The sequence below is a fragment of the Epinephelus lanceolatus genome, chromosome 8 (genome assembly GCF_041903045.1).
Source record: "Epinephelus lanceolatus isolate andai-2023 chromosome 8, ASM4190304v1, whole genome shotgun sequence".
NCBI classification, from domain to species: domain Eukaryota; kingdom Metazoa; phylum Chordata; class Actinopteri; order Perciformes; family Serranidae; genus Epinephelus; species Epinephelus lanceolatus.
Window position 1 is genome coordinate 22,344,342 of NC_135741.1, and position 24,973 is coordinate 22,369,314.

Consider the following 24,973-nt stretch of genomic DNA (forward strand, 5'->3'; position numbering starts at 1 on the left):
GCACATGTAATAAAATGAGTAGAAGACCAATGGAATGAGGGAAAAATGAGACATACTGTTGAATTAGCACATATTTTTTCTCAGGATATCACAGGCTGTTCATCATTTGTTTTGTAAATGGATGAACGCTTATAGAAAAGACTTGTTTGAGCTTGTTAATCATATTTAGAGTTAAATGTCATGCCTTATTCACGTTAACTTGTCCACATCCCACAATGACTGTGCACACTCTCTCTTTTGCGACTCTGTAAACATTTGAACGCACTATTTCTGTCTGACAGGTCTTTTGCTGTTGAAGATCACCACAGTTCACACACCCACTCGCTTGGAGAGGAGCCTCCCCCAGGGTCTGCTGTGACTATTGGACTCCACAGTGAATCATTAACCACATCAGTCTGAGGACTTCTTCCATAACATCCTCTGATGGACAAACAGCAACAGGTAAAAAGAACAGCAATGTCTCAAGTATCAGGACCCTTTTAATAAATACGTGCCTAAGGAAAACAACAGATTGTGCACAGCGTTGATGTCACAAACTGATTTACTGATTTCCAAGTCCTCTGGCTGGCCTGTAGGACATGGTAGCAGATAAAATAAGCTCCAGGGCAGAGAAGTTGACCATTAACCTCCCCTACTGATTGCAAAGACATTGTCACTTATATGCAGCTGATACTATACAGTGCATCACGTGGCAAAGTTCACTGTCACAGGCAGCAGATATGGAGAGAGGCTTGTCTTGTGGGGGGGGGCAATATTACATTTCCATACTATAATAGGCACACATAGGCATTACAAGACATTTCTTGAAGTAAAGACATTATTATAATTGTCCAGGAATGGTTGCCATACTATTCATTGATTGATCCTTGAGGGATATATCAGAGCTTTTCCAACTTCAGTTGAGCCATGAAATCACTGACCCAGCATCCAAACAGAGGGGACAGGTTAGATTTCTAGTTGTACATAACGAGATGTCTTGCTAGAAAAGGCCAAAGCATGGGTCTGGGCTCACTTTAAGTGCACCAAAAGTAGGTTATTTTTTGTCACTAACAGGCTCAGGTTGTTATTGTAAGATTCTGACAAGGATCTCCTCAGAGAAAGACTTTTTTAAGATTAAGATCCTTTTTGTTTGACCAGAAACAGTTTTAAAAAAATTTAAAAAATTGTTCCAATTAGTCACTTGGATGCATAAACACGGGAAAATATGGTCCAAGCTGAAAAATACAGAAGTTACCATTTCATTTCCTTCTATACGTTCAGCTGTGTGTGTGTGTGTGTGTGTGTGTCATCCTAACCCTAACATAAGTTGAATTCCGTTTTGTTGTCATGCACAAAAATAATAAAGCGGATCTGTCATTGATACGGGGAAGAATATGACTCAGTTGAAAGGGAAATACAAGTCTAGTACTCGTACCCAGTCTCCCATGAGGTCAGTTTGTGTGAGAGGAAGTGATGTCTCAAAAAGAAAAGTTCTCTTTTTGCAATATGCTTCCACTTCAATCCTAAAAGCAAAAACAATCAACTACCAAACTGTGCACACACCAATGATCAAAAGCTTATACAGCAATTAAAGTACAGAAAGTAACAGAAGTAACAGAAAGCTTTTTTTGTATATTCTTATATATATTTAATTCACATTAGTACTTGGAACGTGTTCTTCCTGTTTAAATGAGACCCTAAATGTGATGGCTTCGTAGCCCATTGACAAACACACGTCAGGCTCATTCACCTCAAGACAGTCATGTCAAAATATCAGCCGCAAAAAGTCCCATTAACCCGCTTGTACCTACTTGAGTTCCTTCAGCTTCTTGTCTTTGATCTCGTTGAGGCGCACACATTCCTGCCGGGCTTCCTCCATCAACCAATCAGCCTCCTTGACGACCTCTGTACGCTTAGCGATGGCTGAGAGCTCACGTTCCTTTACCTGATTTTAGATGGTTTCTGCGTGATGGTGTGTTTTTCTGACGCTGTTTCTCCTCCTCCTCCTTCTGTTTAAGGGTTGTATCCTTCTCCACACAGGGTGCAACAGGAAACAACCCTTCTGTTTAAGGGTTGTTTCCTGTTGCACCCTGTGTGGAGAAGGATAGAAGTGGCAGTCAAAATTAATAACAATAAAACTGTATAGCTGAATTTGGAAACAAATATTAAGCCTTTATTCTTGCTTATTCATGCAGTTTTACTACACTGATTGGACCATGCTACTGCAGGTTGTAAGTGGTATTCTACTTACTTATGCTACTATTTATACTGCTTCTCTGATGGACAAACAGCAACAGGTAAAAAGAACAGCAATGTCTCAAGTATCAGGACCCTTTTAATAAATACGTGCCTAAGGAAAACAACAGATTGTGCACAGCGTTGATGTCACAAACTGATTTACTGATTTCCAAGTCCTCTGGCTGGCCTGTAGGACATGGTAGCAGATAAAATAAGCTCCAGGGCAGAGAAGTTGACCATTAACCTCCCCTACTGATTGCAAAGACATTGTCACCTATATGCAGCTGATACAATACAGTGCATCACGTGGCAAAGTTCACTGTCACAGGCAGCAGATATGGAGAGAGGCTTGTCTTGTGGGGGGGGGGGGGGGGGCAATATTACATTTCCATACTATAATAGGCACACATAGGCATTACAAGACATTTCTTGAAGTAAAGACATTATTATAATTGTCCAGGAATGGTTGCCATACTATTCATTGATTGATCCTTGAGGGATATATCAGAGCTTTTCCAACTTCAGTTGAGCCATGAAATCACTGACCCAGCATCCAAACAGAGGGGACAGGTTAGATTTCTAGTTGTACATAACGAGATGTCTTGCTAGAAAAGGCCAAAGCATGGGTCTGGGCTCACTTTAAGTGCACCAAAAGTAGGTTATTTTTTGTCACTAACAGGCTCAGGTTGTTATTGTAAGATTCTGACAAGGATCTCCTTTACCTGATTTTAGATGGTTTCTGCGTGATGGTGTGTTTTTCTGACGCTGTTTCTCCTCCTCCTCCTTCTTTTTAAGGGTTGTTTCCTGTTGCACCCTGTGTGGAGAAGGATAGAAGTGGCAGTCAAACTTAATAACAATAAAACTGTATAGCTGAATTTGGAAACAAATATTACGCCTTTATTCTTGCTTATTCATGCAGTTTTACTACACTGATTGGACCATGCTACTGCAGGTTGTAAGTGGTATTCTACTTACTTATGCTACTATTTATACTGCTTCATGTTGTGAAAATAAGTTTAAAAAATTGAAAATAAAGTTTCTTACTTCAGCCCCCTCTTAAACTCTTGCCTCTCCTGGCCAGTCTTGATCGACATGAAGTGCTCTTTGCAGTGAACTTGCTCCAAGCGAGCCACCCTCAGCATCACTTCTTCATGCACTTTTTTTCTGCAACAAACTCTTTCTCTTTCCTCCTCCATTCTCTATCTGTGATTTCTTGGTTCCTCTGAACATGGAGCTTATTCTTCCAAATGCACGGGAGAAAAATCTGGACATTCTGAATGCTTTAATTCCCATGAATCTGTATGAAAAGGACGTGCCTTGAAAAGAGTATGTTCTGTTAGGTCTGTACAAAAAAAAAAAAACTTGCGTCATGACTTGAAAGGAAAAGCTGCTGAGCAAATGGTGCCTCAACTGGTTAGGTTTCACCCACCTGTTGCTGATCTACCACTGCTTCCAAATATAGTGTATGCTTAAACTGCTATTGATTTTTTTAGGCTGCTTAAATATACTACATATCCTGATCTGTCTGCGCCTCTTCAACCAGGCATTTTAGATAGAACAGGAAAGAAAGAAAAGAAAGGAAAAAGCCGCCCTAGAAAACATTATTATTATCTGTTTTATACTGTGTTTGACTATTATCAGACAATAAATAAAGAAATTAATAAAGAAGTTTGTGATTTCACTTATCTCAGCAATGGAAATCAAGTTGTCTACACAGAAGTGACTGATGTTGTTAGAGTGACATGACAGTGATTCGTTCTGTAGGATTAAATTCTGCAGGTACTACCTTTATGGCAATGATCACTAGTCAGCTGGTAGTTTTATTCCTGACCTGCTCTGTCTTGTAGTCTTTTTCTTGCCGAGCTCTCAGCCTGGCAATCTCCTTTTTGATTCTTCTCTGCTCTGCTTCATATTCTGCCTCCTGCTCCTGCAGCGGTCATGAAATGTCAAAATATGAAAATGTTTGCTATTTTCTTCTGGAGATTAGTGATTCTCTGTGGCATGCATAGTCTCAGTATTCATGCACATGATCTCTTCCTGCAGATGCTGCTGCTCCTGCTGCTTCTTCTCCAGGGTCTGGTAAGAAGACAACCAATCAGAGAAGGAAGTGACTCAAATGCAGGTGTGTGGTACATGCGGTTGCACATTCCCCTGAGCTTGTATGTGAATCTGGGAATGTTCTCATTTCTAGTGCTTGTGTCTGGTGTTGTCTCTGCACTGACTCAGCCTGTGGCCTTGTGTCTATAACCAAATCACAGCCATGCTGATGTACAGTACAGGAGCACGCCCTCTATGATATCGCTTAATTGTACAGTTCCTGGCTGTGATAAATTGTGTCCTTTTGGTAATTTTTTAAAGAAAGCATCCCTGTCAAACCCGCCGATGGGTTGTGAGATTAAACAATAGATGAGGAGAAACACTTTTTGCAGGGGTGGGCTCTCCTTTGCAGCTATCTCCTCAATCAACTGCCTGTTGCAATGAATCCAAGTCCACACCTCCTTCACAAAGCATGTGCTTTTGTTCTCTTTTTTCATATTCATCTGTGGTTTGCTGCTGGTCAGAATTCTCCTTGTCGTAAGGCTTGAGTCTCTTTCTGCTGAGGAGGCATTTTAATGTGCAATGTGATCAGGGTCTTTCCTTCGGAAGCATTGTAGACAGAAGTTGATATAGTCTATTGTGCAGCCGGAGAGCCCCTTCCAAGTTCCAGTCTATCAGGTTACACGGTGTTGTGAAATTGTGGCAGTCAGACTTCAAGCGAACTTTGCAAAAAAACAAGTGCAAAAAAGTGTTCTTTTCGACATTCAGGATTTTTTTTCATCCTAATCAATAATCATACATCAAATAATTTTAAATCCAATTACATTCACTGTGATGTACTGTTGTAAAACAATAAAACATGATGAAATCAAAAGAGAATTTCATTAGCTCTGTAGTTCTAGCTTTAACACCGTGACGCTGTTACTGCACTGTCAGCACAAAGACTTAATCCACAGGATCTCAGACTAAAACACAAACTGTCCTGTCATTAATTCTGCTGACCACACTTTGTCCTTTGAAGATTTCAGCAAAGCAGAAGTGACAAATATCCAATAGTCGACCAGACAATGACGTGCTCTTCTGGGGAAAGAGGAAGCCTTTTCTCTGTCATATTATCGCACATTCTCTCTAGAGCAGGCTAATCGTAAAGTGCAGTACACACATGCTGATACAGCTGACCTGACTCTGCTGGACACTCCTAAAGGTGCAGAAATCACAGCAGAAAAACCCAACTGGATGTGGTTTCCATGGATTCAACGTTAATCAAATCAAACTGTGACATGCATTGTTGTGATATGTCCCTTTTGGAAATTCTCCATCCCTTTTTATTAACTATTGCCCCAAGATTTATTTTGAGTTTTATGGGTTTTTTTCTTGAGGTCATCTTACAGCAGAGGTGTAGATGTAAGACAAAGTTTGACAGAAGGATAAACTAGTTGTAACTCAATTTGGCATCAGTTGCAAACACTTGACTTGAGAGACTTTGTTTTCATGTACTTTTAAAGGAATTATTATACACTGTAACTTCATGGTAAGAGGAGTTCTTGAAGGTGTCACTGGTGAAAGAGTTATTGATCGTAGGATGATAGTTTGGATTGAAGCTCTTTGCATCAAGCAATGCTTTATTCCCCAGAAATCAGTTAAATTCTTCCATATTTACAGGCTAGCAGTGAGACGTACAGGATGTTGGTCAGTTAGTCAGCCACTTAAGTTCAGACTTATCTCAGCAGCTATTGGATGGATTGCCATAACAGTTTGTTAACATTTACGATTCCCAGAGGAATCCTATTAACTTTAATGCCCCCTTGACTTTTTCTCTAGCACCACCATGAGGTTCAGATTTGTGGTTTTGAGTGAAATCAACAATTTGGTGGATTGTCACGACATTTGGTACACATTTATGTCCTCCTCATGATGTACTGTAAACCAATCTCCTGGCTTTTTGATCGGTGTCCTGTCAGCGTCAGAGACCGATGCACCAAGGCACCCTTTAGTGGCAGCATGAGAAGCCCTGGGTGGCGACATTTTTTGAAAGCTCCGGGAAACTAACATAATATAAAGAGAGAGGAAGTCATAAAGCAAAGGGCCTCTGGGAGGAGAGGTGGGTGGTCAAACAAACACTGGACTTTCACTTGGTAGACCACTGTTTCTGTCCCGTGTGAAACCGAAAATCAATTGAGTTATTCTAATGACGACATAGTATGTTAGTATATGTAGCAAATGTACTTATTTTATGCCAAACCATGATGCTTTTTCCTAAACCTAACCACATATATTTGTTGCTTAAACCTAAGGACTTTTTTTCTACCTATGTTTTAAGTTTATTTTGAAAAAGACTGTATGTATTTAGTGAGTAGAGAGTGTACAGTTCCTGTGAAAACATAAGGTTATTTTGAAAAGAGACGACACATGTAAGAAGCGTAAATTGATTTGCCGGTCCTGAGCATCCAAAACTGCCACAGGAGGGGTACCTAGTGCGTCATATTTTGACGTGACGGGCCACTGACCAAGTGTCTGTATTTGACAAGTTGGGAGTGAGAATGTGTTGCATCAAGTAATACATATGGCCAATACACTTCACACTAAATTGGTGAGCATGGTAAACATTTTACACAATCTTAAGACCGACAATCTTAATTCTAAGCACTATATTGAAATTCTGACTGCCAATCTGAGGACAGTACTTGGCTTTCTGTACAGAAATAAGAACTCTTTTCCTTTTGTACATATAAATGAATTGTAGAATCTGTATTTTTGTCTGTTCTGGATCATTGGGATGTTATATACAGAAAAGCTGCTGTCTCTACACTGATATAACTGGATGCTGTCTACCACTCAGCCCTAAGGTTCATAACTGGTGATTCTTACAGCACCCATCACTGCCACCTTTACCGAAAGGTTGCCTGGCCACATTTGGCTGTGTGGCCATCAAAGCTTTTGATGCAGATGCTTCCACCCTATATTTCATCCCATTTCATTAACTCTGACCTCACATAATCTTGGTACTTGTTCCCAGAATAGGTTGTTGCTTCACACCCCCTTAATCAGAATGGAACTAGGAAGAATGTCATTTTTTTACAGTGCACCTTATACGTGGAATAATCTGCAAAAGACCTTAAACTTGGACACTCTACCACCCTTATAGCTGTTTAAATGCCTCATTTCAGATTTTGTTTAATTGAGTGTAAATGCTTTTACACCATAACATGTTTATCACGCTCTATTTCTACTTTAAGCGATCATTCATGGCTATTGTTGTTTGTTATTTTCTGTGATTTGTTTGCTTATTGATTGTTTTTAATGTCTTTGTTCATGCTGGGCATCATTGAAAATTAGGGTCTCCCTCAATTGATTTCCTGAGTCTCAAGTAGAGGTTGGAATGAATGAAAACATTTTACAGTACCTGCTAAATATCAGCATGTTATCATTGTCACATCAGCATTTAGCTCAGAGCAACGCTGGGCCTAAGCATAGCCTCCATGGATGTATAAAGAGAATTGGATACAGCATTGGCAGCGGAGCTTTGTTCACTCCAATGAAAGTTTGTCAGTGGTGCATGAAGCCAAAAAAGTCCAACTTTACAGTTGTAAAATTGATCTTGATCTTCTGCATCATTGGGCCCATGGAACAAGTGCAATAGAGACTTTTGCCTGCCAAGTGGATAACTTCAACCAGCCAAGCCTGCTACTTCCGATTTAGCCCTTTGCTAATTTGAATGGAAATAAAATGATTTAATCATGCAGCTTTTCTAGACTCTCAAAATGTTATTGGACCGAATGGATCAAATCGCAACAGTGAGGGGTGCCGAGTAGCTCACCTGGTAGAGCAGGTGCCCCATGTACAAAGGCCATATCATTGTCGCAGCGGCTGTGGGCTCAGTTCTGACCTGTGGCCCTTTACTGCATGGTGTCTTGCCTCTTTCCTCCCTTCACTCTCAACCTGTCCTATCTAACGGCCATAAAAAAAAAACAAAAAAATAATCTTTTAAAAAATTGCGACAGTGAAATGACTCATTCTGCAGGGTTGTGACACTCAAAAAAAATGTATCTACTGATTTACAGACGTCTCTTTCCCAATGTAAGTCTATGGGAAAAAGTATTTTGGGCTCCATGGCATCACATGACAGACTCAAAAGTTGTATTTTGTTAAGCCACTATGTCATATTGTCCGGCGCACTTCTTGGTGGCCTGATAGCTTCACAGAGCTGCTCGCATGGCTGTAAACACTTCACTGTTTATTGTAAAATTCAACATCATTCAGATTGTGATATGTAACTGCACGACAGTTTTTGTTTTTTGCTCTATACCAGATTATCTATCAGGGCTGTTGGTCCCATCTCACACAGTAGCAAACCGTGGTATTATTTGTTTCATTTTACAGTATCAGTGTCATATACGACAGCACAGGGCAGCAGACAGCAAATCTTTTTGTTCTATAAAGTTGACATAGTAACAAGATCAGGCACCATCACCTTCATATTCACAACCTAAAGCAGGACAACAGACAGATGTTACGTGTGTGTTTGTTGCTACTGAGGTGATGAGTTCAGGTGTGGGAGGCTGATAGAAAAGACAGCTATTGTTTTCATCCACCCTCCCTTCATGACAACAGCTGTGGAGTGGAGGTGTGGGCCTCCAGCAGGAAAACACACCATGATCTGGTCAAGCTGTGCTTACAGACAAATATGCATGGCTTCCCCGAGCGTTGCATGTGTGGGCTTTCCTCTGTGCAACAGGGACTGGTTTCAAAATAGCTCATCAAAGACCAGCCCTTTATTGTACTCTTTGGGAGCGAGATGGAAAATCTCATGGAGATGTTTTATTTGATCCTCGGAGCTCAGATAAAATTTCACTCTCTCACTCTGGCTCTCTTTGTCTGGTGCTTATCTCGCTGTGAAAACAGATGATTTATGTACAGTGTTCGCACTCGAGTTTATGTGTTATTCTGATAAGGCTGGTGGGTCTGTGTGAGTGTCTGTGTCTGTGTGGTTTATGAGTGTTTATTGAGACCGCAGATTGTAGGACTGCCTACTGGAGGACACAAACAATCTTCCGTGGGAATGCAAAGTCCCACCAGTTCCCAATCCCATTCTTTATCTCCAGCATTCCCATATGAGTGATGTATATTATCCTCCTTAACTGGGACCACTTGACTGCTGCAGTCCTGATAACCGTATGTAAATGAAATGTATTTATACGCATGCTGCAGTTTTAAGATTAGTTTAATTAGCATTACAATACAGTAATCCACTTTAAAATTTTAAATTACAACTTGCAAATGCATAACAAATATAACACTAAAGTAACGGTATAACAAATTAGACATTTACAACTTGAAACAGGCAATAATAAAACAATAAAAACATTTTTGCACTGAGCTCAGAGAAGAGAAACAGAGAGAAAATACAGACGAGAGAAAGAGACAGAAGTGTGTGAGAGCGATAGAGAGGTGGTGAAGGTGGTGTCGGAGGGTCAACCTCAGGTTTTGCATACTTGCTAGCGTCTCTGATACACAGCGCATATGCCAACGCCACACCATGTCCAACTGCCTCCTCACCTGCCAGATTGCTCACCTGACTCACCTGGCCTCCACTGGGGCCCTTCCCATGGGTGTGAACATCAAACAATTTTTTTTAAACTGGGGATGGGATATAGAAATTATATGTGAATTTATGCCCCCAAATTTAATGCAGTTCAGTCAACAATGTGAGCAATGCTAACTGCTAAATATTCAACATGTTACTCAGTTCAGTTATTCCACCATATGTAGCGCATGTTGGTGTTTGTTCATGGGGGGGTTATGGCTTCTTCACTTATCACTGTGACACACACACACACACCCCAACGCACACACCTTTTTGTCTAGGCGTTGGGGAAATTCCCAGTAACCTGCATGTGTACAGGTGATTTGCGTATGTTCACTAATCTAGGGGGTTTGGCTATAACTGTAAACCCACTACACCTGGACACACACACACACACACACACACACACGGCCCCTTACTCATCAGCAACTGATGACCGTGTTGATAAGACCAGTGCAAACCATTAAGTGCTTCACACACTAATGGTCAACAGAGTTTGTGTGTGTGTGTTTGTGTATTCACGTCAGTTTTCCAATTCACCTGCCGCTCTGTGACCGTTGATTACCACAGAGTGACTCAGGCAGGCGATCAAATCTACCTCACTCACATATGTGCTCAGCTACAAAAGAAATATGCAAATTTAACTAAAATTGACAACAGAATGAGTGGTCATCCCTGCATGGCCTGTAGACAGATACTGCAAGCTGATTTCTGTCAAGATATTAATATATAGTATGCAGTAGTTGTTCAGTCACTCAGATAACAGTACTAGTGCCGCATGTATGAAAGAAAAATTGTTCTTATGTCTTTCGTATTTCTTTTGCCCATATGGCTGCACACACACACAATCCATTTCTAACCCTCTCTGAATTCCTCCATAACCTTGAGTTTATTTTTAGAACCAAACTCTAATTTTAAGCCCAGACTTCCCCGCTCATCCTTAAGAAATGATGATCAACAACATACTTAAGGCAGTTCCAAAAAACGCGGATCAGATAAGTGTAATGCCTGTAGTCCTAATAAAGCGACACCTCTTAGGTTTCACCTGCCTCACTCTGTGTGCTTCTGACTGCAAGGGTCCAATGTCTCTCTGGCCTTATCACCTCGTCTGAGTCCTCCAGGTGCGAGCAGAGTTATAGGAATCCTAACCGTCACCCATTTCACTGAGCACTCAGGGTTTTTCCAAACACGTTTATCAAGTCTTTATATTAAGCTCTTGAGAGGTGACAGCTACTTACACTGCTGCTCCTTCAACTACTACTGTTACTGTACTGCAAAACCTACTTCCTCTACTAGCACCATCACTACTATACTATTAGTGCTACTTTAACAAATTTTACTACCACTAATCCTGCCACAACTTCTACTGGGGGATACAACCACCGCTGCCACTGTCATTACCTCTATGCATTGTTTTCATATGGATTTCCATATCCAGATTTTTGCCCCGACCTCAACCAAATACTTTGACACTTCAGGAAATGCACTTATTTGCTTTCTTGCAAAAATGTTAGATAAAAAGATCAATACTACTCTCATATGAATAAGATAAATGTGAAGCTACCTCAAGCAGTTAGCCTAGCTTTGCACAAAGACTGGTGCTGTGTCTCAAATCGCGTACTTCTGTACTTACACCTAATATTTTGAGTGCATAAGTGCGTTCACACTGAGAAGTATGGAAAAATGCAGTGCACTATGAGTACCTGGATGCTGCACTCAAAACGGTTGTTGAGTGTGGAACTATGGACACTTCTCGCCCTCAATGGTCGCCATCTTGGCTACGTAGCAGAAGGGGAGGGACCACTTTTCAAACTGGAAATGGCGGCCGAGGACTGTGCGACCGTGAACGTCGCTGCATTGTACAAATACATGTGTTTTCTGCACTAAACACCACTGTCGGGTATAAGCCAGCAGTATGTTTATTGGGTTGATTTAGCAGTCTGTAATGATTTGGTACCGCGAACGATAACGCGAATGCTAATGCTAGTTTGCTAACTAGCTAATTTGCAGTCGTCATTTCTGGTGAGTGCACAACGGCCGTGTTTGGTTTAAGACAATACTACTACCCTGTCGAATTTTGCGCACTACGCCAATGAGTATATAGTGCACACCGTATACTACATAGAAGTGTAACGGAAGTATGTAATTTAAGACACTCCATGGAGTCTTGCCTCAACAACCAGCAGAGACTCCAGGAAGTTACTGTGCCCTATCAAGAAATATCTTGGCACATAAAACCACAACGTGTCCTTCTTGCACTTTGTTTTTTTTTTTGCACAGTTTAAACAAACAAGACATAACATGTTAATAAATGAGGTGTTTAGTCTTCATGCTAAACTAAGCTAAACTGCCTGTGGCCTTTCATTTACGAAACATGAGAGTAGTGTCGATCTTCTCATGTAACTCTCAGCACGAAAGTGAATTAGCATATTTTTCAAAATGCCAAATGGTTCCTTTAGCCACATAAACCCTCACCTGTCTTTGTTTGATTGAACTCCAGGCTCTTTCGACATTTTTACTGTTTGTTACGATTGTCTTACTGAAGTTAAAGATTGTTTTCCACATCATGGACAGTAGAGTTTCTGTCTGTAAACATGTTTTATCTTTCTACCTAAATCTAACCATGTCGGGTCTTAAATGCAGAACTGTAGACAAAATTCCTGTTGAGAAAAAGGCCTTGTATAGGTGTGTGTCATAGTTCACAAGTTTAATATTTAAGCCCATAACTCCCATGAATTCAGAAAATCTGTGACATGAGAAGCTTAATATTTTTTTGTTCTATGATGTCCAACGTCTGTTTATAACTTTTCCACTAGACCTTAATTAGATCCAGTTTGGCTACTTTAATATTAATCACGTCTTCTTTGTCTTCTGATGTTGTGGTTGTTATTGTGTTTGTTTTGATATTTGTACAAGTGTATGCATTGTGATTAGGATTAGTATTTTCTGGTTGATTCAGTGATTTGATTCAGCATCAGAGACTTGAAGCCCGAAGGTGAATGAATTCACCCTGATTGGCAGTTTAAGTCAGTGCACAAGAAAGCAAACACACAACTGAAGTCAAGACGGTATGAGACTGAAACAAACCTGTTATATTAGCCTAGGCAAGATTATGTTCTTAGCCGCTGAGCTTTTTGGCGACGATGGTTTGTAATAGTTTGTGTTATTGTTCACCAGCACACTGTAAATATCCTTTGTTCCTTTAGCATTCGGCTGTGTCGTTAATGTGCTAATTAGCTAACTAATCCATCCTGTCAGCGTCCTTTTCTGAATGATGAATACAGACTACCACTGCCTGCTGCTGTGGATAATTATTTCCTCTTATGCAGGTGCAGAACATGCATGCTAGTTGGCCTTTGGCTGTAGTCTTTGCAGTGTGTTCAGGTTAGGGCTGCCCCTGACTAAGAATTTTCCCAGTCGACCAATAGTCATCATTTAGGGCCATTAGTCGACTAGTCATCCGATATCATTAATTAATTAATATTAATTAATGAATAGTATCAGTAACATTGTTAACACTGTGCTACATTACAGAGCAATACAAAACCGTACTAATGAACCTTCATTAATATAGGCCTATATTTTATCTACAAGTGCACGTCACACACTGAGCGAGCCGCCTGTTAATGACGCTGTCGGCAAAGCAGTAATGATTGTGCTAAGTGGCTAATGGGCATGTAGCTACTGACATGTTTCAGATGATACGTCATGTTTGTAGTCGACCAATGAAGATGAGTTTACATATCACCTTGGGTTCGGTCCTTCACCTTCTCAAAATGATCCTACACTTTGGATTTCCTGCCCGACATGTTATTAACTGGCCTGTGGAAAAACCGCAGGTACCAGCCCTGGAAATTAGGGGCCATACACATGCTGCATCTTAAACCGCCTGGAAAACATGAGGTCGGGCGCTGGGTGCTACTCTTATGCCTTCAAGATGATGATTTCAAGAGCGCGGTGGCAGGTTGTGTCTGAGGTTGCTAACCAACCTTAACAAGCGTATAGCCTATTTACACGAAGTTCTGAGTGCAGAGCTGATCTTCTTCCAGGTGTTGCTTATAAGTGTGTAGGCCTGTCGTCTGTGGGACAGATGTAAAGCTCTGGGTAGCCCTGCACCAACATGATCAACTTTTCCGTATTTATCAGACTGAATATTTACAGAAGGGAAAGATATCTGTTGGCCGTGATTGGTTTGTAATGTCATTCCTGTCTGACTGCTGAGCGTGGCCACTTCCTGTCTCTGTCCTTAGAAATTAAATTCCCACATGATGCAATCGTACAGGTTTTGATTTATTTTGACAAGGCGCAGCTCCTAATAGAGTGTCATGTTTGTTTGTTTTTTGTTTTTTTCTGTGACTAAGCGACCAATGAAATCTTGCCAACCAATGACCTTTCCAGTCGACTAACATTTGGTCGACTATTACGGGGCCGCCCTAGTTCAGATGCAACTTTTATGCCGATACACAGGCCAAAACTCACTCTTGTTTGGTGTTTCGCCTCGCTATAGTTTCTTTTTTTTTTTTTTTTTTTGGCACTGTATTTCTTGCATGCCTACTGCTTACAGTCTGGCACCTGGTCGCTATCCTTTTTCTAAAGCCCGGACTTCACTTGAGCGCTGTGGGGGTACACACCCATAAACGTCCCGAGCAAAGATAATAAGAAGAAACTGAGAAAATCCAAGCAGAGGGCAGAGTCCCTGCAGATAAATACACCCCCACACACTTCTAGTGGGTCATCAGTGATGATTGAGAGGGATTACTTCTGTATGAGTCTGTACATGTTTTTTTAGGAAAATCCTGCATAATATATCTTGAAGAATTTCTAAATAAAATGTTTTTTTAAGTGATATAAAAGTTGCTTAAATGTTGCCCAAGCTTTGCAGCAAATTACTGAATGACAATAGCACTGGCTTGTGGTTTAAGTACATGCCGTATGCGTGCATAAGTATCTCAAAGGAAGTTACGCCTACAACATGTATTTGGCATGATGTCAGTTTCTTAAAAGGTGAATGTTGTGTTTGCGTCACTGACAGCAAAGGCTCATAAAAGAGAATAACGATCCATATCATGGGGGCAGGGGAGGATGGCTGTATCTGCCTTGATGGGAATTATATTTATAACTTTTGCAGTGTAAGCAAACATTAGACACACTAACTGATGTCTTACCACATCGTAAAGATTATGGCCCACTCTGCAGTTTGATTCCTTACTTAGGACGTGCTTTCATCTGTTTTACATGCACAGTTAGCATCCTGAGGGTTAAATAGGGTGTATGACATCATGTGCATCGAGTACGGGAAACGCTCTTGATATTTCACGGAAGCTACTTCTCCACCTTGTTGAACAGGTTTACCGACCGTGGCGGACTTCATTTGAAAAACCACAGAGCACTGTAACATCTCATAAACAAACAAAATGCATGAAGCGATCAATTCATGATCAGATTTATCGATCAAACCAGAATCTTGTGGATCATATTTTGTAATTGTTTGTTCCTGCACATGAGCAAGTTAAAGCTGTGAAATGTGTATACAGCAGGAGTATTAACACTTCACAGGGTATGGCAGTTTATGCTTGAGTGTGTGTGTGTGTGTGTGTGTGTGTGTGCGCGTGTGTGCGTGCGTGTGAGAAAGAGAGAGGGGGGTGGTTTATAAAGACTGCAATATTCCAGATGGTCAGCCTGTCACACCTGTGGGAAATCACTGGCACTATTGGCTCAGCTGCTGCACTGTTTCAATCAATATTCTGAGGGTTTTACACATAAGCAACAATGTATGATTTGGGTAAACCCAGAAAGAAACAGAAGAACATCTTTTTCAGAACAGGTGTGTAGGAGTGGGACAAGTAGGTCAAAATTTGCAGACAACCTCCGGCACACTGTCTAGCCAAAAGTCTACATTATAGCGAGAATCAGAGAGAAGTCTTCTGTTCTTCCCAGATTTAGGGAAATTTGGAAACCAACTGAGTCATTTCTCATAAACTTTGGCACATTGACCTCCCATGACCTTAAGTCATCTCTCTGTGTTTACTCTGGTAGGTTTACAGTGTAGGTGCCTGCTGTTGATATGTCACTGTGATGAATTTCTACCCAAAACTTGACAAGTTGTAAAGTTCCTGTGAGCAGAGTTTTTATCATGTTGAGATGATAGCCCAGGAATAAAAGACAGGGTGAACCAATGCCCGCTGCCTCTCGTATGACAGATGTGTCATATATCATCAGTCCAAGGAGGTCACAGGCGCTGCATTTGGATTTATTATGACACTGCTTATCAGCCGTAAATGCCTGTGTCAAAGGTATTTTTTAACAGTATCTATTACTGTGGGCAGCACAGTGGTGCACAACACAGCAAGAGGGCTGTGGGTTTGAATCCACTAGCTGGCATGTTCTTCCCGTGTCAGCATGTGTTTTCTCCGGGCACTCCGGCTTCCTCACGCAATCCAAAGACATGCACTTTAGGTTAATTGGTGACTCTAATTGCCTTTGGGAGTGAATGGTTGCCTGTTTCTTTGTGTCAGACTTGTAACAGCCTGGCAACCTGTCCAGGGTGTACCCTGCCTCTCTCCCAGTGACAGCTGGATTAGCCTCCAGCACACCCATGATGTTGCACCAGAATAAGCGGTCAAGGAAATTCTCATACTCGTACTCATCATCCTCCGCTTATCTGGGTCCGGGTCGCGGGTCGCCCAGACAGTCCTCTCCCCAGCCACTTCCGTCAGCTCTTCCAAGGGAACCCTGAGGCGTTCCCAGGCCAGCCGGGTGATGTAATCCCTCCAGCGTGTCCTGGGGCGGCCCCGAGGTCTCCTCCCGGTTGGACATGCCCGGAATACCTCCCAAGGGAGGCGTCCGAAAGGCATCCTTACCAGATGCCTGAACCACCTCAACTGGCTCCTCTCGATGTGGAGGAGCAGCGGCTCTACTCCGAGTCCCTCCCGGATGTCCAAGCTCCTCACCCTATCTCTAAGGCTGAGCCCAGCCACCCTACGGAGGAAACTCATTTCGGCTGCTTGTACTCGCGATCTCGTTCTTTTGGTCACTACCCAGAACTCGTGACCATAGGTGAGGGTTGGAACACGTAGATTGACATGTAAATCGAGAGCTCAGCTTTCTGGCTAAGCTCCCTTTTCACCACAACGGACCGGTTAAGCGCCTGCATCACTGCTGACGCCGCCCCAATCCGCCTGTCAATCTCCCGCTCAATCCTACCCTCACTCGTGAACAAGATCCCAAGATACTTAAACTCCTGAGGCAGGAGGCTGGAGTGGGCAATCCACCCTTTTCCGGCTGAGGACCATGGCCTCAGACTTGGAGGTGCTGATTCTCATCCCAGCCAGTCAAGGAAATTGAACAAATGAATCCATTACTGTAGAATCCTTGACATTCTTCTTCTCAACAGTGAACATTTAGAGTTTGTAGTCGAACAGATTTACATGTCTGGACTGTTTGAGGAAAGTCACATGAGCGCAAGTTACACAGAGGACCAGCGTACAGGGACCTGATGGATCTGACCCTACGTTTTTTTATGCATTGACATTAATATGCACTCTGATGTAGAGAAATAGGAGGGACAGTTGAGTGGAAAGTAAATTCTGCCATTGACAACGCTTGAATGCATCCAGGCTTCGACTACAATTTAGTCGTAATATCATGATGAATCAGCATCCTTACTCAGAGTGAACTGAATATAGACGTTTCAGAATCGCCTCATTAACGTTGGTCGTTACACATCAGATTGTCCTGTGTGTATAGCAGGCTCTTTGACTCTTTGGTGTGGACTGGTTTTGTTGTGTTACAGTCAGCGTGTGTCTCAGGCCCAGCAAGCTTTGGGGAAATCCCTCAGCGACACACACCCTGACAGAAGGCACATGTTGCAGTGCCAGTGGTGTACTGGAATCCACGTCTGAAATAATTATACGTAACAACAACAAAAGGGAACACACTCGCTGGTAGCATATATTGAAAGTGAACTATGAATGACTCTGAGTGTTCCTAGCGTGGGTGTGATGCAATATCTGTGGCTGTTCGCTTCCCCACAATTGGTCATGAGGAACTATGTCATTTTTATATAACAGAGTTAGGAAGCTAATTAAAAAATACACACACTCGCCCCACGGAGTCATGAATTAATGTAGAAAGGAAGGAATTAATTAGTTTTGGTATGGTTTATATTTTTGTGTTGTTAAATGTATTTTTTGTTAGTGTTTTGGGATGTTATTATTTCTTTTTTTTTTTTTTATTGCTGTCACATGAAAATGGGCTCTGACACTCATAATCTATATGAACATCTCATCTTCACCTGTACATTTTTTTGGTTGGAGAGTGGGGGTGAGTGGGTCACCGTATTTTTTGTTGACCGAACTTTTCTTTGTTTGCTGTGATCATCTTAATTATAAGTCTGTGCAAGTTATAGTAAGTTTATTCCTTTTCATGAATAAATTCATTGGATGTATTTTTGGATCTCAGCGAATCCCAGCCTCAGCCTCTCGGTGGCTTTTGGTTTGTTTCCTGGAGTCGCCACAAATATTGAGTAGCATAAAAATGTTTTATAAGTGGTTTATGACACAATATTATGTAGCTGTAAGCAGACATCAAGTCTTTTCAAGTTTTAATGATGTAGTTTTCAACAGCTTTAACTTTAAGAAGCATTCGTAACTGGATTCTTTAGTCCACGTTATTCTTGGGGCTAACCATTGTGGCTAACAGCCAACGGCAGGTCTTTCAAAAATAATCGCCTTCGATTAGCAAATACTGCTTTGTTTTTTTAAACAGGTATTTAATTAACATTAAATAAGCATTTTCTAAAAATGTCTTTATGGAGCTCTGGTACCTGCTGTGCTGGTTGCAGTTGTACTAACAAGACTGAGCTAAATTTCTCGTAACATACAGTAAAACTTCCATTGCCTACCTACAGATGAGGAACTAGTTGCTTCCCATTCCCATACTGTCCCATACTGAATCAATACATGACACGATTTTTCCCACATTTTTGTCCACACCCTACTTTAATGCTAAATACAGCAGACATAGTGGAGATTAATCTTTTTTTTGCGGAAGAGAATGACTGAGGAAGACACGTCAGTCACGCAATGTCAGCACATGATTAGCCCTGTCTTTACCTGTCTGACTGCATTCTCAACCTACATTAGAAAGTTGCTCATTAGAAAATGCGCTCAGCTGTGTCATTAGTCAACTGTTACAGCATTAGAAACAATCATATAACAGAAGAATCATCATTTTTACTTTGCACAGTAGCATTTTTGCAGCTGCGGGGCTGTAAGGTTTACCTGACTTAGAGACTAGCACCAAGGTCCAGTGATGTGGGACTTTAACCAGGTTCTACGTGTGCTTTAAGGTAACTAAGGTTCCCACCTCCTTTAACAATACACAACCAATATTATTATTATGGAAGTGATGCGCCTTACTATCTGTAGTCAATAAATTAGCTAAATATGCTAGTGTACATTATGTGGCACCATGTCTTCAGGTCGTTCCCATTCCTCAGTGGTAGTAAAAGGCAGAGGTGTGATGACATCACCACGTTTTATTTCCAAACTATGCTATGACAGATGATTAGCATAGTGTTATCATGGAAAATGCTGATTACAGTTTAGTGACAGGAAGTGTTGCAAGTTACACCCATGTAATGAGAGCTAAATATAAGATGGATACAAACAGATAATGAATGACAATAAACTATAATACACTTGTATTTCTATAAAATACCTCTCAATGGGAGAGGTAATAATCGTTGTAAAAAAAAAATACAATGACAAACACTTTAAAACATTGTTGTATCTGCTCAATATAAACAGTTAATGACATGTTAATAAAGTGCTTACCGCCATGAGGCCAAAGGTGACTAACATTACCCTCATCTGGTCTTGTGGACATTTCATTATTGAATAGTGCTGAGCCAAAATAAACACATCTCTCATTAAGTCATATTTCTTTTTTAAAGTGTTTCGCAGCAATATTTTATCATAAAATTGAAAAAAAAGCTGTCAGCTGGCTCCTCGCATAAACTTTTCCCACGTGTGGAGAAAGGTTCGTGAACTGCACCCCATATAATGAGCACAGAGGTCAAAACACAAAGTGCACGTATGGGTAAATACATTACAATGGACTGTAATGCAAAATGTGTGCAAGTGTGTGTGTGTGTGTGTGTGTGTGTGTGGATTTTTTTTAATAAACATTATTACCTCCCCTCTCTGCTCTGTTCTCCCCACTCTCTAGATTCAATCATGATGACATTGTTCAGTCCTTCTACAAAGCCAAAACTCTAAAGCCACATCATTATCTGCAGCGATACCTCTGCTGTGACTAAAATGATAAGAAACCACAGATACACCACAAGTTTTGATTCCATGAAATAAAACCTAACAAGCTTAAAAACAGTCACTAAAGCTCTATCTGTTGTTTGAAATCCACAAACAATGGAAAAAGAAAAAAAAGAAAAAACTTTAATTTTGTAAACCACTCCCACTCAAGCAACCCTCATGGCCAAAGGGGTTTGGCCAAAATTGTGCAAACACTATAAGAGAGAGGTGACGTCCAGGTGGAGCATCACACAGGTGAGGCAGTCAGATTCTCATGTCTCCACCCTCTTCTGCCTGAGGATACTTTTGGCTGCAGCAGACGCGGGAGGAGCACACACCTCTGACTTCATAAGGTACAGATGTCTGTCATTCATTTATTCAGGTTGTGACTTTTTGTGTTTGGTCGTCATGTGACTGTCTGTCAGGCTAATAAGTTAGAGAAGTGTGTGTGAGACTGCTTCTTTCACTTCTCTGTTCATGCTGTGAGTTTTGATTCTGTCTCACCAGTGTGTGTTCTCTCTTTCCAGATTACACTTTTGGCATGCTGGCAAAAATGGAGACGGTGAGTGTGATGTTATTTTATTCTAATTATTATAATAGTTATTGTGCTTTTTTTTAAAAATCAGCCCAGGAATAATACTATTATAACTGATGTGTGTTGGCTGGAAAAGCAACTAAGCCACACATCACTGTTACCTGTGCCAGTAAGCGTACAAACACTTGCATAAATTTGCCAGTCAAACTAAAATACACATGGTCACAGTGTTGTTACCTGACTCATTTCCAAGACAACACACACACCAGCATGCAGCTCAGATCAGGTTAAATATTGTACAGTGCATGTGAATGTCATTAGCATGCGGTTTTATGAGGTGCAGTTTTCATTGGGGGACCTTCAAAATCCTGTTTGTGTCTCTCATGCCTATTACTGTGTCGCCAGGCATCAAGAGCTGCTGATTTTGCTTTAATATACTCCAAAAAATGCCGGTGACCTTAGTGCGTAAATGTATGTAGAAATGCAGGAAATTGGGATTTAAATCTCTGGGAATGTCCCTCAGACCCGTCGTTTTATTGTGTCCACCCCACTTCTCAAACCAAAATTACACTCTTGGTTATTTTGGAGACAAATCTATGCTAGATGGAAAAAAATGATCATATTATGAGAATGATCACAGCTGTTTAATATCATGCAGAAAATGCATGATTCATATATTCACGGTTCATTTAGAATTAATAAAGAAGTGCATCCCTAATCTTCAGATCTCAGAGCAAGATTATTCACCGTATGATCCACCGCAGCTCAAAAGTGCACCACAACAAAACAACAATGGGATTTCATGAGAAAAACACAGCAGGTGTATGGTCTGATAATAACAACACCTCAGGCTATGACTGACACGAGATAAATGCCACCCATCATGCAAAGTGTTTTCTCTCTGCCAGCCTCGCACAGCTAAAAAACAAAACAACAGAGTGTGTGTGACGTTCTGTCCCGCTCTTTGTCTGTCAGATGGCTTATGTGACCGAGATCAGGCTGAGCGGAGGTCGCGGGGCCTGGAGCGGAGTGGTTCCCTCCTCCTGCCCTGAGGTGGACCTGGAGGTCATCGAGGAGTACCTGCAGGAGCACTCGCTGGAGGTCCAGCCTGCGCACGCACCCACATCACCTCCGACCACTGTGGGGCAACAAACACACTTCCACCAGAGCACCAGGATCATAGGTTAGTGTGGTGGGGGCAGTGAAGAAGACGATAACGGGTTGATGCTGGTAGATTTTTGTGTCTTTTTGTCTGACTTTACGTTTCTCTGCAGAGAACAGCTGGTCAGGTCAGCATGCGTATCAGTGGCACAGTGGCCCTCACACTCCCAACGAGGACTATGAAGAGCAAGCCCTGCCTCCAGCCTGGCCTAGTTCCCATGACAACCAATGGGTAAGTTCAAGGACTTCAGGCTCTTAATAAATTACCTTTTTCCTGGTTAAATACTGCAACACATCCCTTTTTGATTGACTCTATTCATGATTTATGAGAATGGTTACACTGTGAATTATTAACTTGTTTTTATATGCTGTTGCTTCAGGACCACATTGCTTCGTATTCCTACGAGACGCCTGCATACATTGACTCAGACTCGCTGTCCAGTAGCTCCCAGTACCAAGAGTACCAGGACTCCCCGTCACCATTGTCTGACAGAGGAGGCAGGAAGGACAGAGACTCCCTGCCTCTTGCCCCACTTTCAGGTACATGCACACAACAACACAACACATCAGCATATCTACAAACCAAATCCCTGTGTATTTGGTGTTAAGCTCTGTCGGGGATTTTTGTTCACGCGTACACACACACGTCATTGACTCACTGTCATCTCATAGTTGTATTTACATCCCCTTCCTTCTCCGCAGGAAAGAGGAAGGAGCGATTGTTCCAGTTCCTTTTCGAGATGCTCCAGACTCCATCGATGCGGAGCTGCATCTGGTGGGTGCAGTCCTCCTCTGGCACGTTCCAGTTCTCCTCCCAGAACAAGGAGCGCCTGGCGCAGCTGTGGGGCCGGCGCAAGGGCAATCGCAAGACCATGACCTACCAGAAGATGGCACGGGCGCTGAGGAACTACAACCGCACCGGCGAGATACAGAAGGTGAAGCGGAAGCTCACGTATCGTTTCGATGAGAAGACGCTGAGAGGCCTACAAGGAGACTCTAATACAGCGTAGGAAGCATGATGGAGAGTGTATATAAGTATAGAAATAAAATGAGCACAAAGGATTTTCAGATGGTCGTCCCATTAAAGTCCTTTCTGCTGATTCTAATTCTCTGGCATGTAACTGAATACTGAGTATTTCTATAAGCCAGCAGATGCAACACTGCAGGTCAGAAAAATTACGTAAACCTAAAGGGTTATCACATAACATCTACTTTATAAGTAGAACTTAACTTGTTCTTAAAATAAAATGTGTGGTTTTCTGTTTTGTGTGATTCTGTATTGCAGATATTCAGCAGATAAAAGATTTTTTATAGACTTATAGACAAAATTAGGTTGTGTAAACATGATCTGTTTGTGACTAAACATCATTTTTAAGATGAAATAAATGAAAATATTTTACAATACCCAATATATTTTGTCTGTCTGCTTATCTATCCATCTATCTGTGTGAACAATGATGTCCTGTCCTGAGGTGCATATCAGCCATGCAAACACAGATGCACTTATGAACTGAAGCAAACACACATAGACACACACACACAAACACGCACCCGTAGCCAAAATTGTATGCAAAGTGAGCATGCATTTAAAAATTTTTGTTAACCTTTATTTATACAGGTAAAATCTCATTGAGACCCAGGGTCTCATTTACAAGAGAGACCTGTTAAAATGCGGCTCTAACAACAGACCTGTTAATCAGTAACATCTACAAAGTCCCCTGACACACACAGAGAGGTTGCCAAAGTAAAGTAATTTAATTTTCATAGTCAAATGACAGGGCCACACACACACACACACACACATACACACTGAAAACAAAGTGACACAGGGGCTCATTACATAATGTTCAACACACCTCATCTGTCATTCCTGACTACACAGGATAGTATTTTTTGTTAGATAATTTTAACAAACTTCTAGTATGACATATTTACAGTAATGAGTGCTGAAAAGTGTTCAAGTGTATGTACATTTAGATTCAGATATTCGGATAATATACAATCTGATTCTTTAGATGTCTTACCCTTTAAAAGTGCATCTCTTTTCTGCTGCATCTCTACTGCGCTGCAACAATTTGCTGCTTACTTCCACGGAGTCTTTAAGGAAACTATAATCAAAAATTCCCCATAACGGCAGATAACGCATTACAAGTTGCACAAATGGTACAAAGTGGTTTACACTTCAGGTCTTCTCAGTGGGCGTGGTCATCTCTCCCCCACATACTCACACTTTGTTTTTAAGTTTAGTAAACATCATGTGGATGGATCAAATCAAAACAATACAGCGCTACATACAGTATAAATTTAATGTTTGTTCCTTATTTTGTCACTCATTTTGTTTATCTGCTAGTTTAATATCTGATATCTACGAAAGTGTAAGCGCCATGTTAAAAAAAAATAATCTTAATATTTGGGAATAACGTCATAAATCTACGAGAATAAAGTTGTAAAACTATGAGAAGAAAGTCATAATATTATGAGAAGAAAGTCGTAAATCTGTAGGCAAACCCCGCAGATCTTGACTCTGGAAGAAGAGTGGAAGAGCCCTTGTTTCCGGTTGTAGGCTGTTTGTAGTCCGCGTGATATTGACCAATCACGTTTGAGCCGGCTGCAGTTGTTGCCAGGTTAAATGCTCCGTGCGGTGAACTAACGAGGCGGAACATAATTGGCGTCACTGCAAACTCTGAATCCATCGCAATGGTTCAGCATATTTACTTATATATAATCGGAAGTCGGAAACGGAAATTCGCCTCCTCCGCCCAAATCAAACCGGAATGCCAAAAAATTGGGGGGCTGCCCCCAGAGGCTGTATCGCCGTCTGCTGGAAGTCAGACGCCGAATACAGCCAATGGGTTCCGAGAATGTAGCAGTACCAACGTAATATAACATGTTACCAACAAGATTTCGGGTGTTATTGTTACTCCCTATCCTCAGGCAGCCTTAGGATGCAAAGCAAAACAGGATATATTGTAGGTATATGAATGGAAACACACTGAACATGATAATGCACAGTGCAGCATCACCCAGATGTGCCATCACCAGCAGCACCCTTCTATAATTTAGTCTCTATGACACCACCACCTTCAGGGGATATACACCCACGTGACACAGTTACAGGGACCTACC

At 41.4% G+C, this 24,973-nt stretch overlaps 1 protein-coding gene across 3 annotated transcripts; it reads left to right on the forward strand.

Annotated features, from left to right (window-relative positions):
- Positions 1-319: 319 nt before the first annotated feature.
- Positions 320-23,256, forward strand: LOC117258930 (uncharacterized). Of its 3 annotated transcripts, XM_078170010.1 has the most exons (8): positions 320-441; positions 4,261-4,339; positions 20,069-20,504; positions 20,679-20,713; positions 21,662-21,869; positions 21,961-22,079; positions 22,228-22,387; positions 22,550-23,256. In XM_078170010.1, exons 4-8 carry the CDS (start codon positions 20,693-20,695, stop codon positions 22,855-22,857), a joined length of 816 nt encoding a protein of 271 aa, XP_078026136.1. In that variant the 5' UTR covers positions 320-441; positions 4,261-4,339; positions 20,069-20,504; positions 20,679-20,692; the 3' UTR covers positions 22,858-23,256. The 3 variants fall into 3 exon arrangements, with proteins under 3 accessions (XP_078026136.1, XP_078026137.1, XP_078026138.1); XM_078170011.1 differs by lacking the exons at positions 320-441; positions 4,261-4,339 and having other exon boundaries at positions 19,432-20,504; XM_078170012.1 differs by lacking the exons at positions 320-441; positions 4,261-4,339; positions 20,069-20,504 and having other exon boundaries at positions 20,608-20,713.
- The last annotated feature ends 1,717 nt before the right edge of the window (positions 23,257-24,973 follow it).